The 18,968-nt window shown below is 38.0% G+C and overlaps 1 protein-coding gene across 1 annotated transcript in view; it reads right to left on the bottom strand.

The window, feature by feature from the left end:
• Positions 1 to 18,968, bottom strand: part of DDAH1 (dimethylarginine dimethylaminohydrolase 1) — a 209,174-nt gene that overhangs the window by 42,122 nt on the left and 148,084 nt on the right. The window contains exon 4 of the mRNA XM_074221772.1: positions 18,199 to 18,318. Coding sequence (XP_074077873.1) covers positions 18,199 to 18,318 — 120 coding nt within the window. The remainder of the gene's footprint in view (positions 1 to 18,198; positions 18,319 to 18,968) is intronic.

Genomic DNA, 18,968 nt, shown 5'->3' with positions numbered 1-18,968 from the left:
ATAAAGTGGAGTCCAATCTCTCAGGGGCAACAGTAAGTTGCTGAAAGTTTTAAGTGAAGGAGTGACTTGGCCAGAACTTTGCCTTTGTTAGGTTTATGTTGACAACTGTGTGGGAGGATGGACTGAGAAGGTGAAAGACCAGAAACTGGAAGACCAATTAGGATGCTTTTACAATAGTTCATCTGGGAGGTGATGAAGGCCTGAACCCCAGTGGAAACCAAAGACCTGTAGTGAAATGGAGAGAGACATGGAGAGAGGAGGGCAATAGTTGGCAATCAAATGGACATGGGTAGAGAGAAAAAGGAAAGACTGAGAATTTTAACTGGGACAATTGGGAGCACAGAAATTAATAATTAAAAACAATTTTTGATATGTATGTGTGTGTGGATATATATATATATATACATACATATATATACATATATATATATATATATATATATATGTATATATAGACACAGAGAGAGGGAGGGGGCATATGATTTACTTTTTGCACGTATTGGTAAAGAGATTTAACAATTGTTGACACTGGACTGAATTTTAAATGAGATTAGGAAAAGCAATGACAAATTTGGAAGTCATCTGCATAGAGATGATAAAAAGTCTATGAGAGTGGATGAAATCATCAAGGGAAAGAGTGTAGGAATATAAGAGAAGAGGACACAAACCTGGAAAACACTTGTAGTTAAGGGTAAGGAGTAGATGATGATTCAACAAAAGAAGATTCAGGAGTAGACAGAAAGGAATGAGAAAAACCAAAAGGTGAGTAGCATCACAGAAGACAAGGCTAGAGAAGGCATCCAGGATCATGGAATGTTGGTTGCCATAGTGGTAACAGTTGTAGGAATATGAAAGAAGATATAAACTGGAAAAAAGTCTACTGTATTTATCCAATTAGAAATCATAGTCTCAGGGGCGGCTAGATGGCCTGGAGTCAGGAGTACCTGAGTTCAAATCCGGCCTCAGACACTTAATAATTCCCAGCTGTGTGGCCTTGGGCAAGCCACTTAACCCCATTGCTTTGCAAAAACTAAAAAAAAAAAAAAAAAGAAATCATAGTCTCTCACTAAAAGACTATCAGAAGAGCAAGATCCTGGAAGTTAAATTGCAAAGCAGAAGTGAGTAGATGATTGTGAAAGAAGGTAACTTTCTATAAGTTGTCACTGAAATTGGAAAGAGACAGAGGATGTTAGCTTGAATGTATGGCAAGATGAAGTAAAGGTTTTCATTTTCATTGTTGTATTTAATTAGATCTCATGTTTATAGGTAGTAGGAAAGAAGCTGGTAGATAGTGGGAAAGGAACTGGTAGATGGTGTGTGATGAAGGGTGAGAAAGAGAAAGGTTAAGCTCCAGGAACAGGCAAGAGGGGATTGAATAAAGGGCAGAAGGTAAAGAGCCAACTCTAGCTAGTGGCCACTTGGCAAGTGATAAGAAGCTGTTTCTCAAAGACTGGAGTAAAGGAGGTGTCAAAGACTCAATATATTAAGTCATGTATGGACCACCTAGGATGGATCAAATAGTATGCCCAGATATCATGGATGTAGAAACTTGAAATAATACTTTTAACTTTTCTTTTGCATTTTTCTTTGATCTTGAGAAGAAAAAAAATTGTGTAAATCAATTTCACAACTACCTTATACTTAACCAGTAGGAAATGGCATTTTTCTTTTTGAAACTAGACTTAGAATATAGAGGACCAAATTATAGGTTTCCCAATAGCACTAGATTTTACGTTTTTAAATGTTAAAAGCTTATGTATATTAAGTAATAACTTAAACTACTGAGGAAATAAAAGAAATGGGGAAAATGTCCAGAAAAGGCTATTTCTCAGAAAGCAGGTTGTTGAACCAAAGTCCTTAATAAAGATTGAAGCTTTGCTTAGGCATCTCCAGTGAGGTATACTCTATTTCTCCAATTATTTTATTCTATATTTGGACAGCAGTAATTGGTAGACAGTCTATATTTTTCTCTTGGCTATTTTCACCTGTTTATTGCTCCTACTCTTGCCCTCTAGGATTGAGCAGAAAACAATTATTCTGACTTCAGTGGACAGGGCTTCAAAAACTTGAAAAAAGCTATCCTTATCCTGTGCTCTCTCCATTCACCCCCTTCCATTCCCCAAGTCTTCTCCAGATTTTAGCAATAGATTCTGGCAAAATAGGAGAGGAATGGAGACTGGTGGGGCCTATTATTGATGAAACCAGGCTGACTAATTATGATCACTATTCCCTTCAGTAGGTTGAGATAGAAACAAAGAGGCTTTAGAGAGTTGTTTTAGAGTATCTGAATGGCTTCTTTAAACATTCATCTAAAAATCACTAGTAAAAAAAATAAATATTAAATGAACTGATTGATTTAAAATGTTCTTAAACATTACTGAAAATACACCTGAGCATATTTTAAAATATTCTGATTTAATGAAGCAAGTGAGGAAAACATAACTGCTTTAAAATAGAAAAATGATTGCTTTCCTTCCTGTTTTGGGGGATGGCTTACTCTGATCCTTCATTGTGATGTGATAATAACTATGAATTTCTGAAGGTGAGGCCAGTAGGGAAGCAGTCCTGGGAAGTTCTAAACTTCAGGGAAAGGTCATGGAATGGACTGTATTTCTCTGGTCCAAAGACCTAACTAGCTAATGTCCGAGAAATTCAATGCTTGGCTTCAATGTTGGTTTCGTATTAGAGATGGCAAATCTATCACAGATTGGATTTTAACTTTTCTCTCTTTCATTTCATTATTCTAAATCCCCAATGTCCTAAGTTGGGGGTGATAAATTGAATAGATATGGATTTTTAGTATAGTACCAAAATCATAGTGGTTCATGATAGAATGTATGCTTTCAATACTTGGGGCAGGAATCATTCTTCCATTGAACTAGAATGATTAGTTTGAGAAATAGACTCTAGTAGAATCATTATTGGATCAAGAGTCTGGAGACCTGGGTTCAACTTGTACCCTTGCCTTCTTCTTGCCTCTTACTCTTCTTATTTGTAAGAACAGAAGTAAATTGCCAAATCTCACAGAATCTTACCCCCCCCCCCCAATTTTGGTCTTTTCTTCCCCCAGATAGAGTCAGAGGTATTATCAGATCCAGTGTACTTTAATTTATTTTGTCCTCCAGATCAGAGAACTGGCTGATACTCAGCAATTCCTAGGAACAAAGAAAATGTCATAAGACTTCTGATCAAGAGTGACCATGTAATAGATTCCATTCATCTAATGATTTAAAGTTTGCAATGGATTTTTCCCCCCATCAATCTGCTGAGGCAGATAGCATCACTGTTCTTCCCCCTTTTTGGACAATCATCTGAAACTCTGACAAGTTTATACTCAAATAGTAATTAACTAATTAATAAATAGTAAGAGCCTTAGGCAGGAGTTGTTCACAGGTCTCCTAACTCTCAGACCAGTTCTCTATCCACTATAGCCATCATGCCTCTTCTCAAACCAATTATACAATGAAATGGAAGCCATGGCTCTAGCATCCTATAAGCTTAGAAAATGGATATCTGAATCTAGTAAAACATAAATAAATTTATTATTAACACCTTTTGTTTTTATGTCAATTGTTTCTGAATACAGCTCTCTCCTGTCCCCATTCAAATCTTCTCTTATAGCAAAGAAAAGCAGTTAAGCAAAAAGAATGAAAATTGTGTTTGGAAATGCATATAACATTCTGCCCCATAGCTTCAACCTCTCTAAAGATGAGGGATGGGTATTTCAATTGGTTTTCCAGGACCATGATTGTTTATAATAATATATCCTTCTAGCTATGCTATAAGTATGAAAAAAAGACTGAACTTGGAGTTAAAGAGATGTGGATTTGGATCTCGAAAGGAAGCACGGCCTCTCAAATGGAAACTTAAGACAAGAAGATTATATTCAAATCTTAATTCTGATATCAACTAGCTGAATGACCCTAGACAAATCAACTCTCTTAACCTCAGTTTCCTCATCTGTGAAATGATGGTGAGAAGAAAAGACAGTCTCCAATATCTCTTCTAGCTCTTCAACTATAATCCTATTAATGCTTCTTTTAAAGTATTCTTTTCAGTGATGATAGTATAGATGTAACAAGGATTTAAGAAATGCCATCTTGAATTTTATAGTTCAGAAGCAAAAGCATTTTCTCTAATCCCTAAGACTGATTTGGTACTCTTGTGATCTCTAAGTCCAAAGGCAGCTTTGAGTAATGCAGAAGGGTCCTTAAGAGGAATTACAGAATCTGCAAAAATCAGAATGAGAGGAAAGAATAAGGACTACAACTGAGAAGTTGAAGTAGGAGGGAGCAGACACTTGGGACTTAATGATTTCAACTGAAAGAATTATGGCAAAATAGAAACTGAAAAAGGAAAAAAACAATAGTAGGGCTGAATCATGGCAGAATTGGATAAAAGTAGAAGTGGGCCATCAAGTACTAAAAGCAGCTTAGAACAGAGGATTTGGATTGAAACTATTGCCTGTATTTACCTCTTCAAGAACTGAGAAAACTTCTTCCACAAAGCTTTGCTCTTTCCCCAACTTTCCCTCTCTGTGCTTCTCCAGAAGTAGACATTATAATATATTCTGCTTACCTCTTTTATTTAAATGTTTCTTATTTCCTTAAGAGGCTAGAGGTGAACTAGAGATTCACAAAAATTTAAATTAGGATTGAGAATCAAACAAACAAATGGTAGGAATTTATTTTCCTAAATGGGGGCTCCAAGCTATTAATTTGTATAAATTCCAAAAAGAAAGAAAGAAAGAAAGAAAGAAAGAAAGAAAGAAAGAAAGAAAAAGAAATCATATGAACCTGAAGTTGACTGTATTGACCCTTGGCTAAAGATGATGAGCCTGGTAGTATAACAGGATGTGGTTAATTAAATCTCTAATCTCTACTATGAGAAAGGAAAGAGCAGTAAGGACAGAAATAGGTAAGATGCAGTGTAGATTCAGCACTACTCTTTCAAGGAAAGAGAAGAAAGCAGGAAGGATTAAGGACTTTCCCCAGTGTCACATAGAAATTGTATATTATCCTTTTTTTTGGGGGAAGTTGAATAACGCTTTTGGGAAAAGTGATAAGGTGTCAGTAAAAGCAGTAAAGTAAGACAAAGGGGCATGAATTTGTAGTGGACTTAATCAACAAAGTTTCATGCCTTCTTCCAGGAATTCTCTATTCCTTGAGAGTAGCAGAGGAGAGGTTAAGATTAAGTATTAGTAGCAAAGGAACCAGCTTGATGGCTCTGTAGATAGAGTGCTGGGTCTCTTATCTTCTGAATTCGAATGCTTACTAGCTGTGTTATTCTGGGCAAGTCATTTCACCCTGTTTGCCTTGGTTTTCTCATCTGTAAAATTAACTGGGGAAGGAAATGGCAAGTCACTCCTGTGTCTCTGCCAAGAAAACCCCAAATGGGGTCAAGAAGAGCTGAACAAAGATGTGTGAATGAATAAGCGACTTAGCTGCTCTGAGTTCTGATTTCATCATCTGTCAGTTGGAGCGAGTGGAATGGGATAAGCATCTATTGGACACCTCTTAGGTATTAGACAAAATGGCAAAGGGTCATGCTTACTGGACTCTGACCTCCAAGTCGTAGGGCACATGAGTGAAGCCTGCCTTAGAAGGAAGGAACTAAGCTAGAATTCACCTGAAAAGGCAGGGAAAAGTAGCAGATGGGGCTTCATAGTTGAAGTCAGGAAGCCTGGGTTCACTGTTAAATCCTTTCTAAATAGCATATCATTTAATCCCATTCAGGGGTTCTTGCCAAAGGGGTCTGTGGATTAATTTCAGGAGGTTTGTGAACTTTGTTTTTCATTCACCTCTAACTGAAATTTATCTTTTCCTTAAATTATTTAAATATATCATTTTGAGAAGTCTCATAGGCTTCACCAGACCATCAAAGAGGCCCAAGGCACAAACAAATTTAAGACTTCATGGTCTGGTACTTAACTCAAAGGGTTTTTATGAAGCATATATAAAATCAATCACTCAATCAATAGACATTTATTAAGTATCCATTATGTATTAGGCACTGGTGATAAAAAGTCAAAAATAAAATGATAGCCTGTGTTCTCAAAGAGTACAGTCTATTGGAGGAGACAAGTAAGTATATAAATAAGTATAAAAAACCAAATACAAGGTCAATGTATGTGAAGTGTTTTGCAAATTTTGAAATGCTATGGGATGAATGTCTGTCAATATAAATGATACAGGGTGTCCCAGAAGTATTAGTTTGGTTTAAAAACTATTAGTTTTTGGTTTAGTTAGGCTAGGCAGCTCTGACCTGGAGACAGGAAGACTTGTTTTCCTGAGTTCAAATCTTGTCTCAGACTCTTACAGTTTGTGTGACCTTGGGCAAATCATTTAACCAATCTATGTTCTAGGAGACTCTCTAAGACTCCACACAGCACGGAGGGTGCGAGTGGAGAGTTTTTTCATCTGGAAGTCTTCTAGGTCAATAACATCACAGGGCCCATCACTATTTCTATCTTATTATCATCATCCTGAAGAGCTGAGGACCGGATGAATGGAAATAATTCCCTTCCTACATTTCAGTCCCCAAACAGTCCCAGGTTCTTTCTGTGATTTGGAAGTAATGCAGAATGTGCAAGGATTGGAAATATCAGAATTATTAGCAAGAACTATTAGTGGGGCCAAGTTTGTAAGGCAAATAGGAATAGCAATAACAGACATCAAAATAAGTACAATAACAACAAATGGTAATAAAAACAATAATGACTCACATTGTTGTATTACTTTAAGGTTTGTGAGAAGCTTTCATCACAAAACCATGTGGGGAAAGCAGTATAAACATTTTCATCCCCATTTTACAGAGGTAGAAACAGATTCGAGAAGGCTGAGACTCTTACCCATGGTCATACAACTAATAAGAATTAAGAATTTGGATTTGAATAGAGATCATAACCACTATCTCAAGCTTTTACTATCTCAAGCTTTTACGAGTTTTTTTTTTTATATTTTCTTTGAAAGGCAATGGTAAGTTTAAGTGACTTGCCCAGGGTCACACAGCTAAGTAAGTATGATGTGTCTGAGGTAGGATTTGAAGTCATGTCCTCCTAACTCCAGGGCTGGTGCTCTAACTACTGTGCCACTCTCTCTAATTTTCTTTCTTCCTCCCTACCTTTCTTCTTTCTTTCCCTTTCCCTCCTTCCCTCCCTCTTTTTCATTTGAAGTTAAATGACTTGCTCAGGATCACATAGCTGTTAAGTGTCTAAGGCCATATTTATTTATTTATTTGTTTGTTTGTTTATTTATTTATTTTTAGGTTTTTGCAAGGCAAATAGGGTTAAGTGGCTTGCCCAAGTCCACACAGCTAAGTAATTATTAAGTGTCTGAGATCGGATTTGAACCCAGATACTCCTGACTCCAAGGCCAGTGCTTTATCCACTATGCCACCTAGCTGCCCATAAGGCCATATTTAAACTGAGATCCTCCTGATTTTTCTTCTGTGCCACCTGGATACCCTTCCTAGGTTTCTTATCACCCTGGGCATTGTTGAATCCAACAGAAATGAATTGAAGTAACATGTTCTCTCCACATGGTGCTCTGGCCTGGAGGGGTCTGACCTCTTAGAACTGGACTGTGAAATGTAGATTCTTATTCTTGCTTGTTAGTGATAGACTTAACTTAAAAGGTTTCTCGAAGAAGGAGGAAAACAAGTCTGTGCCAGCTTTTACACACAGACAATTTGAATCAGAAGAGGGCAAGGTCACAGGTAGCGAATAGGGGAAAGAGTTGGAAACGCAATCCATAAATTTTGATTTTGAGCTCTCACCCTCAGCTCTGGCTGCTTAGACATTTTGGCCTGGTGGACAATTATGCTTCCATAGCAGAGCAAACCTAAGTCCCTATTCTTAGCAGCATGTCACCCAATCTCAGAGTTTGGTGTGAGTTGAACATGTCTTTTTCTCATTAGCACAAATCCTCTGGCTTCTAAAAAGAGAAGGAAGGTGTCACTAAATCTGTTAGAGGAGGGAAATGCATGGGACCTAGAGCTGAATGCATGTTCTGTGTTCTCAAAATATGGTAGTACTAAATATTAAATATTTAAAATATCTTTTAGGTCTTCTCTGTGCTTGTGAAATCCTCTTGGGAGTTTGAAAAACACACTGCTCATTTTTCCTCTCACTAAACCTCAGTTTCTTCATCTGTAAAATAAGGGGGTGACATAAATTATTCCTCAACATTCATTTCAGCTTCAACAATCTATAAGCCTCTGCTTATTCTCAGGGACACACGATTTCTTCCTGCATTAGAATGAAGCTGAAATTAAACATGGTGATTTTGGCTCTGCAGCTTCAATTTACTTAGGAGCTTATTGTGCCAATACATTTTTTTTTGGCTGTTCCAGCCTTGCTGGCACAAGGCTCTGGGAATATTGCTTGAATAGGCTCCTAGGAAAAAGGAGCCTAAACATTTGTTGCAAACTTGAAGACTATTTGGTTTAGTTTCTTAATTTCTTAATAAAGGAATGTAGATTTAAAAAAGAAACCCCCCCAAGCCTATTGTTCTGGAGATTTGGGCCAATGTGCCTGAAAGCGACAGCTTACACAATGAGGGTGAAGTTACCATAAATGAGATCTTAAATATGCCTTTGAATTAAGGAATTTCAAAGAGGGAAATTCAGTGATGACAACTGGGACATGAAAAAGTAAAAAGTCTCTCTTTGTTTTTCCCTATCTAATTCAGTCTATTGATCTGAGTTATTTCTTGATTTATTAGTTTTTGTTGCTGCTATAGTCCCAGTTCACATTTAGAAAAATTCAAGACAACATTCAACATACAATCCAAACAAAAGGATTGTTTTTTTTCTCATTAAATGAAATATAACTATCTGCAAAATAAGATGAACTTTTTGGATATTAAACCAACCCTTCTGCCTGGTCATAATGAGAGGAAAAACTTGGTGAAATGACCTCTATTATAGATGTTGGCCATTCAAGAGAAAAAAAAAACTAACTTGTGTAATTTAGATTAGCTTCTTTGCAGCTTGTATCCTCATCCAAGGCATCTTTTAAATGCAGTAGCTTATTTCTGCAACTAGATAATGGGCCTTAAAGATATTTCTATCATGATGTATTGCAAGAATTTTAATTTAAAATTCTAATTCTATTGGAAATCCACTTATGGGATTTCTGAGTTATTTGCATGACAAAAGCACTAAAATGGAATTGTGGTTCCATTATAATTCCTTTTCCTCTAAGTTTTTTTTGCATTCTTAAAGTATTTCTAATAAAAATTCTTTGTTATAAATGAGGACTTAAAACACACCCTTACATACACATACATACACAAAGAAACACACACAGAGCACAAAACCCAAAGTTGAAAAACAAAACAACAACCCCCCTCCCCCGAAAGCCAAGGTTCCCAAAGAAGAAAAATCACTTTGTAGGCCAACACTTGAGGTGTTGAGAAGGTGCCTCTTGGTGCCTCCAGCAGGTGGCATAGACTCATCACTGGTCATTCTGTAATGCACCTAAGACTCTGATCTAATTCAATAAGTTTCAAAAAATCTTTAGATAAAACTTTGTTCAAATGACTAGGGCCTGTCTTGAATCCCTAATCATTATAACTTTCTCCCCAGGATGATCATTATAGCTTACTTAGCCTCCTGGGACAGATAGGATGAGATCCCTTCAAGCTTCTGAGGAGATGACACTTTTAAAAATGGTTCTATATAGGAAAATTGTAGGCCATTGCAGCAATTCCTGCATAGCTTTCTTCTTTCCCTTCTCTTGTACTTCTTCCTCTCTGTCTCTCAATCTCTCTGTCTCTGTCTGTCTCTGTCTCTCTCTCCCCCTTTTCTCATCTCCCCTCCTTCTCTCTCTGTCTCCCAGTCTCCCTCTTTCTCTCTCCTTCTCCCCTTCCTTCCTTCCATGTAACTCAACCATCAATGAAAGTTCTTCTGTCTTCAGTACTCTATCCACTGAGCCACCTAGCTGCCCCCCCAAAAGATGATTTCTTAAAAGAAAAATCAGGGCAGACTTTCTGGAGGAGGAAACCCTCTAGTGGGTAAGATTTCAAGTGGAATAGATGTGGCTGGGAGGGCAATACAGTCATGGAGAACAGAAGCAGCAAAAGTGGTAAAGTGGAGAAATGGTTTGGAAAAGGTGAATAGCTTCATTAGTTTCCTTAGACTATATAAAAACATAACAAAAAAGTATTACTTTTATCTCTATAATATGTCTTATAGTGGAAGAAGCAAAACCAAGACAACATTATATACATTAATAACTATCATAGATGCAACTCTCAGCAGTTTGGAGATCAAGGATAACTCCGGAAGAACTGTTATGGACAAAGCCTTCCACATCCAGGGGGCAAAAACAAAACAAAAAAAACAAAACCACAGATCTGAATGTATACTTTACTTTTTAAAAAACTTCTCTTATAGCTTTCCTTTCCTTTTCCTTTCTTTTCCTCTTAGTCCTAATTCCTCTTACCTAAAATGACTAATATGTAAATATATTGAACAGAAATGTACATGTACAACTTTTACTGGACTGTTTGATGCTAAGGGGAAGGGGAAGGAAGGCAGAGTAGTAGAAAAATGTGTAACTTATAAATTTACAAATGGATGATTATTGAAAAACTACCAAAGCATGTAACTGGAAAAATAAACTATCAATTAAAAATGTCTCATAAAACTCCTTCTCTTGGCCCACATATCTTATTCAGGATTTATCAGATCTCCCATAGATTACTATATGAAAGGCAGCTAGGTGTTTCAGTGGATAGTGCACACTGGATTCAAAAATTCAGTTTTGAGTTCAATTGGCACCAGAGATAGTGAATGGACAAGCCACCTAACCTGTCTGCCTCAGTTTTATCATTTGTAAAATGCAGATAATGATAGCATCTACCTTCTAGAATCAAATGAGAGAATAATTATAAAGCATTTAGTACACAGTACTAATACTACATAAATGTTAGCTATTTATTATTATTATTATTATCATTATTATTATAACCATTTTTGTTAACTGAGGGCATAGCAGACTGAAACAATCCTGGCATAGTCACCAATCTGCTGTGGATCCACTGGTATATAATTGTGTTGATTTTCCTAGTACAGTAAATATTTACATCTCATATAGTGTATATAAAGGGCATAATTTATTTTCTTCCACAATTCTCATTTTAACATCCAGTTTGAAATAATCCTTTATCATTGTATGAATTTCAGGTAAAAGTAATATAGTAAGCCAGACAATGATGGTGGTTCATTGCATGACAAAGTAAGTAAAATGAGCATGGCATATTTGGATGTTGTTATAAACCAATTAATGGTATACATGCTGAAATCGTTTACAATTTTCTGTATGACCAGCCAGATATACAGCTTTAATGGCAAAAAGATGACAAATTGCATCTGCTTTACAGAAAGCCTTCTGAAAGGTTGTATATAAATCAAAAATAATTTAATTGAATCATATTTCAAATGCCCTAAGAAAGCTTCTCAGTAAATTGTGTTTCCTAATGTAAAAAAAAAATTTCTCATTTATCCTTTGTGAATATCAGAAAGTCGGTATACCTGTATTGTAACACAAATTTGAATATTAAGTGAATGCATGCCATTACCTCCTTCACTGCCGGGGGAGATGGGAGGCAGTCAGGTATGGAGTTCTGGCTCCAATTATTAGCTCTGATTAGCTGTGTGACCTTGGGGTGAATCATTTAACCTCTATAAGACTTGTTGTCCTAATATGTATAATGGATATGGTGAGACTTTGTCCACATACCTTTATAGAATTGTTTTGAAAAATTATTTCAGTACCTCATAGGCCCGTGACAGACTCTCTACCACCATGACATGGCAGATTTTTTTTTTAACCAATAAACATTTATTTAAAACAAAAAAAAATTGGGAGTCATTGGACATGGCAAAATACCCCCCAAAACGAATGTTTTAATGGACAGTAAGTGAGTGATTACTGATGTAAGAATCTTTCTGAAATCAGCTGCCAGGGTACAGTTAGACAACTGACTTCTTAGAGCAAAGGTAAATTAGGAGGAAACTGGAAGCAAGTATGAAGAAATGGTTTAGAGATGGTTTGTATTCCAATTAAAAAATTAAACCATACCTATTGAAATAAAATTTTAAAGCTAAAATATGGGAAATGATGAGAAAGAAGCAACAATAATGTTTGGTTTTAGGGGTTTTTTGAGACAAGTCAGTTGGGTTTAAGTGGCTTGCTCAGTCACAACTAGTAAGTTCAAATGTCTAAAGTTGGATTAGAACTCAGGTCCTCTGACTCCAGGACCAGTGCTCTATCTACTGTGCCACCTCATTACTTTCCTGGGACATTCTTTTGGAGGATTGTAGTAGTTGAAGAAGGCCTCTTTCCATTATGGCCAATCCAGTGATGAATCTCTACCCTCTTAGCTAGATTGGTCCTTGGATATAATGCACAGTCTGCCATTTTTCAAAATAGCAGGTCCTACCAGAGTTGAGGCCCCCTGGCAAAATTCTTGAGTACATGGGGTCATCTCCATTCCATGGTGAGGCATCAGAGGTAGAGGTTAGGTGAGGAGTCATTAACTAGTTGTCAGGCAATGTACATTTATTTATTAAACACTATCAGCCAGGGGTGGCTAGGTGGCACAGAGGATAAAGCACTGGCCCTGGAGTCAGGAGTACCTGGGTTCAAATCTGGTCTCAGACACTTAATAATTACCTAGCTGTGTGGCCTTGGGCAAGCCACTTAACCCTGTTTGCTTTGGAAAAACCTAAAAAAACCCCCATCTCTGGTATCACTGGGGAAGGCAGTGTGAGATGAAAGAAAACTGGAAAAATGAGGGTGGGGAGGCAAATTATGAAGGGCTTTGAGCACCAAATAGAAGATTCTATATTGGATCCTAGAGGTGGCAGGGAGCTCCTGGCATTTGCTGCATAGTAGGTTAATATAGCTAGACCTTCACTCACATGGAGCAGCACTTTCTCAGTCACTCAATGAGGGTCACACAGCAGTACCTCTCAAAGGCCTTATTTAAATAGACCCACAACTTTTCACTCCATCCCTAAGTTTTAAATTTTTTCATAAAAATGACAACTCATACATGTATTTGAGCCATTACAAAAGAACTTTTCTCAAAGAAGTCCACCTCCAAGGCCTTCTAATTCTTTGGGGGTGACTCTTTGAAGGTAACCAAGACAGTGTTAGCAGAGCACGGGTTCTAACAGGTCCAGTCACAGGGTCCCAGTGGCCGTGATTTAGGAAGAACATTTTGATAATTGAATAGAGAATGACTGACTGGAATAGGAGGAATTAATGCACTTCCATCGCTAGGTTACTGTTATAGTCCAAGCATGAGCACTCATGATGAGGGCCAGCATCAGGTCGTGACAATGTCAGAGGAGACTAGGGAACATATTTGACAGATGTTATAGATAGGATAGATGGGACAGCTTGTGCGAGTCGAGAAGTTTGTCTTGACAAAGGCACGTGAGAGTGATGAGGGAGGAGATAATGATGGAAGATCTCTGGGTCATATGAAACAAGGAAGTGGGGAGAAGACAGAGCTCTCAGAAAAAAATCTAAATTTATTTGGTCAAATATGAGTTTCTAAATTGAGAGAATAGGAGGAAAGGAAGTCGGGGGTTTGAAAAAAATTGAAAAGATTTAGAAGAGATACTTTGATGGATGGGATAGTGAATTAATTTGATGCTTGTTCATGACTCCATGGACTGTAGCATGCCATACTGTCTAAGGGGTTTCCTTGACAAAGATTTTCCTTTTCCAGTAAATTAAGGCAAGCATAAGTATAATGACTTGCACACGATCACACGCTATTCACAGATATTTTATATATATATATGTGTGTGTGTGTGTGTGTGTGTGTGTGTGTGTGTGTGTGTGCGTGCGCGCGCGCGTGTATGATGTTTGTCTCCATTGTTAAAGATGGGAAAATTGAGACAGAGGTTAAAGTAACTTGCTCAGGGTCACATAATTGGTAAATGTCTGAGATTTCCCTGCTTCAGGTCCATAGTAAATCACTCCAGTGTTTTCGCCTAGAAAACTCCAAATAGGATCATGGAGAGTCAGATATAACTGAAATTTATTTACAATATTAACAACAAGAAAACTGGGTTTGAATTCTGGCTCTGCCATGAGCTTTAATACCTCCACTTCTGCTCAATATCCATTGAGCTATCTTGATTAAGGAAGTGTAAAAAATTTGTGAAAACCCAGCTGAAGATAATTAACATAAATTCATAGGGGGATAGGGATTGGATCATTGAGTTCATTGGTAAATGGAAATCCTTAATAAGGAAACTGAGCAGAGAGCAGCACTTTCTCCATCACTCACTGAGGTCATAGCCAGCATCTATCAAAAGCATTATTTAAATGGATCCACAAATTTCAACTCCATCCCTAAATTTTAAGTGTTCCTCATAAGAATGACAACTCACATGCGTAAAGGTATTTTAGTCATTATAAAAGAACTCTTCTCAAAGAAGTCTACCTCTGGGGTGACTGGGTGGTGCAGTGGATAGAGCACCAGCCCTGGAATCAGGAGTACCTGAGTTCAAATCTGGCCTCAGACACTTAATAATTACCTAGCTGTGTGGCCTTGGGCAAGCCACTTAACCCCATTGCCTTGCAAAAACAAAACAAAACAAAAAAGAAGTCTACCTCTATGGCCTCCTCATATTTCAGGGGTGACTTTTTGGAGGTGACTGAGATAATGTTAGCAGAGGATAGGTTCTAACAGGACCAATCACAGGGTCACAAGGGCAGTGATTTAGAATCTAGAGGTCAACAAGAAAAACTCCCTCATTTTAAAGAACAGAGAAGTGATGGGGACCTATATACATTCACATAGCTAAAATTTCATTTAATTAATTTTTATTCTTTTTAATTCTTTAATTAATTCTTGATTTAATTAATTTAATCATTTAATTGCTTGGCTAAAGGCCAAGAAATGTAACATGTAGAGAGACTCCTTCTCAGACTGGCCTTAGCTCAGTAGAGCTTTTAGTCCCAGACATGATGGATCTCTTTCTCCTTGGTAATCTCAAACTAGATATCCCATAGACACCTTAGACTCGATATGCCCAAACTCATTGTCTTCTTCTCCAAACCTCCCCCTTTCTGAACATTCCTATTTTTTGAACATCCATATTATTGGCACCTCCATCCTCCCAGTCACTCAGGCTCCCAAATTCAGAAACATCTTTGATCTGTCCCTTCCACTCACCCCACATATTCAGTTCACTACCAACTCTTCACAAGCCTCTCTCCTAAAAGTGCCCTACTCTGCTTGTACCTCTAAGACCCTAGCAATCCCAGATCCTTATCACCTCTCCTGAGGACAACTATAATAGTCTTCAAAGTGGGCTCCCTGCTTCACACTTCCTCATTCCAATGCATTCTCCACTTAGCTTTCAAGGTGATTTTTCTAAAGCATTGGTCACATCTGACTATGATCCTCACTTGCTGTGATTCCCCATCATCCCCAGGATCAAATGTAAAATCTTTTATGGCTTTTAAAGTCCACTACAAGCTTATCCCTTTCTACCTTTCCAAGATTTTTACATTTTACTCTCCCCATCCACCATATAGTCTAGTTTTATTGAATTACTTGTCATTCTGCAAACACAACATTCCACCTTCCATCCCTGTGTTTGTATTGACTATTCCTCCCATCTGTATTGTTCTATCCTCTAACCTCTACCTCTAAGTTTCCCTGGCTTCCATCAGGCCCAATACATATCTCACAAATATACTGTAGGAGACCTTCTCTGCTCTATGCAGCAGCTAATACCTCCTCCTTATATATTACTTTCATCGTCTCTGTATATATCTTATATGTCTGAGGTGATTACATATTGTCTCCTTCAATTAGAATGTATGCTCCTTGAGGAGTTATTTGCCGATCCTTGAAATACTCAAGGGGAAGCTCACTTCAACTCCCATTTATATAATATTGGTCTGATCACTCACAATTTGTCTCTCTCATATCATTTTGGTCTTTGGTAACAAAGGACAAGAACCAACCATATGGTGCTGTAAGAGTGCCTCCTTGTGAAGAAGGAAATACAAAAGAGAACAGCACCATTTTAGTGAGCTGTCCATGGTAATAAAGCTCCTGTCAGAGCCAGAGCTTGAACCCAATTTTCTTGTTAATATTGTAAAGTCATTTCAGTTATGTCTGACTCTCCATGACCCTATTGCAATTTTTTTTGGTTATTGTTGAGATACATCCATCAATTTACAGATGAGGAAACTGAAGCAAACTGGTTAAGTGATTTGCCCAGGGTCACATAATTAGTAAGTGTCTAAGGTCAGATTTGATGATCAATCTTCCTGACTCCAGGTCAGTACTCTATCCCCAGACCACCTATCTGCCCAGCTTACTTGACTTCACTTCAAACATTACAACTACCTCTCACATTATAAAAGAGGTTTCAAAGATACTGAAAATAATGCTTGATTTATGATTCTATTACTCCTGAGTTTGTTGGATCTCACCTTGTGGGAAATAATAGACTTAAAAGTTAGAGGTAGCTAGGTGGTGCAGTGGATAGAACACTGAATCAGGATTCAAGACGACCTGAGTTCAAATCCAAGTCAGATGCTTATTACTATGGGACCCTGGGCAAGTCAGTTGAGCTCTTTCTACCTCAGTTTTTCCATCTGTAAAATGGGGATAAGAATATTGCCTACCCCCCAGGGCTGTTGTGAGAATCAAATGACATCATGATTGCAAAATGCATAGCGTAGTACTTAACACAGAGTGTATTAGTTATTATAATAGTGATCTATATTAGTTACGCTAATTATTATTATCAGTGCAAATAGCTTGGAGACTCAAGGTTGGTTTTCCCAAGTGCTTAAAGAACTTTCCAAAGGTAGAAAGAATAGTCACTGTAGTTTCTGTTCTCAAAGGTGACAAGTTGCCCCCCCCCCCCCTTTTCAATGTACAACTATTTTTGGAACCCTTCTTATATAATGAGTACTTTGTTAGCAGGTACTATGAAACTAAAAGTTCAAGTTTCCTTCTCTCAAGGAATTTTCAATCTATTTCATGTATGAGCAATCCAACCCACTGTACATGGCAAAGAATGTGGATACTGATGCTGTTGTCACTACAAATAGTCCCTTAGTAAACTGCTTCACTGTAGGAGGTGATTCATCTGTCAGGGGCTTTGGCACCTGTCAAATAAATCACTATTTTTCAACACACCCAGTGATTTGCTCCCAGAAAATATGCTCACCCTTCTCCAAATTAAGCAGAACTAAACCAACATGAAGATCTTCCAAAGAAACTAGGAAACATACATTTACTAAACAGAAGTTGTGCGTAGGGCATTGTGTTAAGCACTTTACAAATATTATCTTATCAGATCCTCACAACAATGCTGGAACAATGCTATGATTATGCCCATTTTACAGATGAGGAAATTGAGGCTGACAAAGGCTAAGTAACTTACCCAGGGTCACACATCTAGGAAGTCTCTGAGACAAGATTTGAACTCAGGTCTTCCTGATTGTAAATCAGAGCTATTCACTTTTCTACCTAGCTGCCTTGGAGAATAAGCCATTATGAGGCAAAATCCAAATCCAAATGTTGAGACAGATTCAAGCCAGTGACAGGAAGCACTCTGATATAGTATCAGAGCAGAGAAAAGGAAAGGATGACTGAAGACAGGATATATCATCTTTTATCCAATGCAGAGAGGGAATTCAACTTGGCCAGGGGAAAGCCAGCTGTTTCCAAATGGCAGCCACCATGGGGGGGGGGGGTCTTAGGAAGTTGCCATGGCAAACAGCCACCACTGAACTTCTGTTCACTCCTTTTACACCAAGAGGCATTTCTACAAATCTCTTGCCTTTGAGATTTTAATGGTGGATTCTAAATAAACAATCAAGGGAATAGAAGAGATTGAGCTATTCAGGTGCTTCTGAATCAAGGCACTCTTTGAAGCGAGAAACAAGTGAGAACTGAGTATCTGCTATAATATGGATCTTTGCCTCTTGAAAAAAGCAGTTTCCTGGTGAATTTCCCTTATTACAATGAGTTAATTAGAGTAAATGAGTTCATCCCAGGTGGCCACAATGCTGGTACATTGATTAATTCTCCAACTTGGGGTTTTTGGTTTTGTCTGAAAGCAGGCAGGTATTAGAAAGAAAACACTGAGCATCTCCCCACACCTTATGGGAGGGCATTCCAGTCTCTTACACTCTACCTTGAGAGCCTTTTGTGCAGGTTCACTCGAGCCAATGGCGATCAGGTTGGGTCCAGCCATGCTGCAGAAACTTTTCAGATGCAGATTATCGGCCACTGGCACCGTGGAAACAGCATAATCCTGTGAACAAAGCAGAAAATTATTTCGTTTTGTAGCTTCTGAGTTTTATCAACATAAATTAAAATTTAAAAATCCCCCAAATCCTATCTGTCTGTATAAAGGCTGTTATGGGAGATTTGGAATGTCTGCAGGGAAAGCTAGAATTTGGGGGGGGGGGGAGGGCAGTATTACTCAAATGGATCTGTGATCTCATGGATTTGGGAGTTCCCTTCAGTGATGCAGATCACTATCCACCCAGGCCTGCCCATCCCAAATGGCTCTTGTCCATGTCCTCTATAATTTTGGTACACAGGGCCCACCCTTCTCGCTTGAGGCTTTCCTCATTTTTCTTCTGAGGTCATCAAGATACCAGAGGAATCCTCAAGCTGTCTACCTCTCTTCCCACACCCTTGCTACTTGACCAGCACCCATTTCCCCCCATTGACCTTCTCAATTCCATTCTTCTTCAAGGTTCTTTGGGTGATATTGCAGTCTGCTCACTTCCACCAGATCCTTTGCGGTGTGATGCCCATTTTTTTAAAAACCTTAAAGACTGTAGTGTTATGTAGCTCTCAGTCATGATATATAATCTATGTGATCCTTATTCTTAATTCTCTAGACACTGGCGTGTTCCATGACTCACAGTTATTTAATAGCCTGAGTAGAATGTC

Source organism: Macrotis lagotis, chromosome 2, assembly GCF_037893015.1.
Source record: "Macrotis lagotis isolate mMagLag1 chromosome 2, bilby.v1.9.chrom.fasta, whole genome shotgun sequence".
In the NCBI taxonomy this organism is placed as follows: Eukaryota; Metazoa; Chordata; class Mammalia; order Peramelemorphia; family Peramelidae; genus Macrotis; species Macrotis lagotis.
Note: the sequence above shows the minus strand (reverse complement) of the source record. Positions and strands in the feature narration are given on the sequence as shown.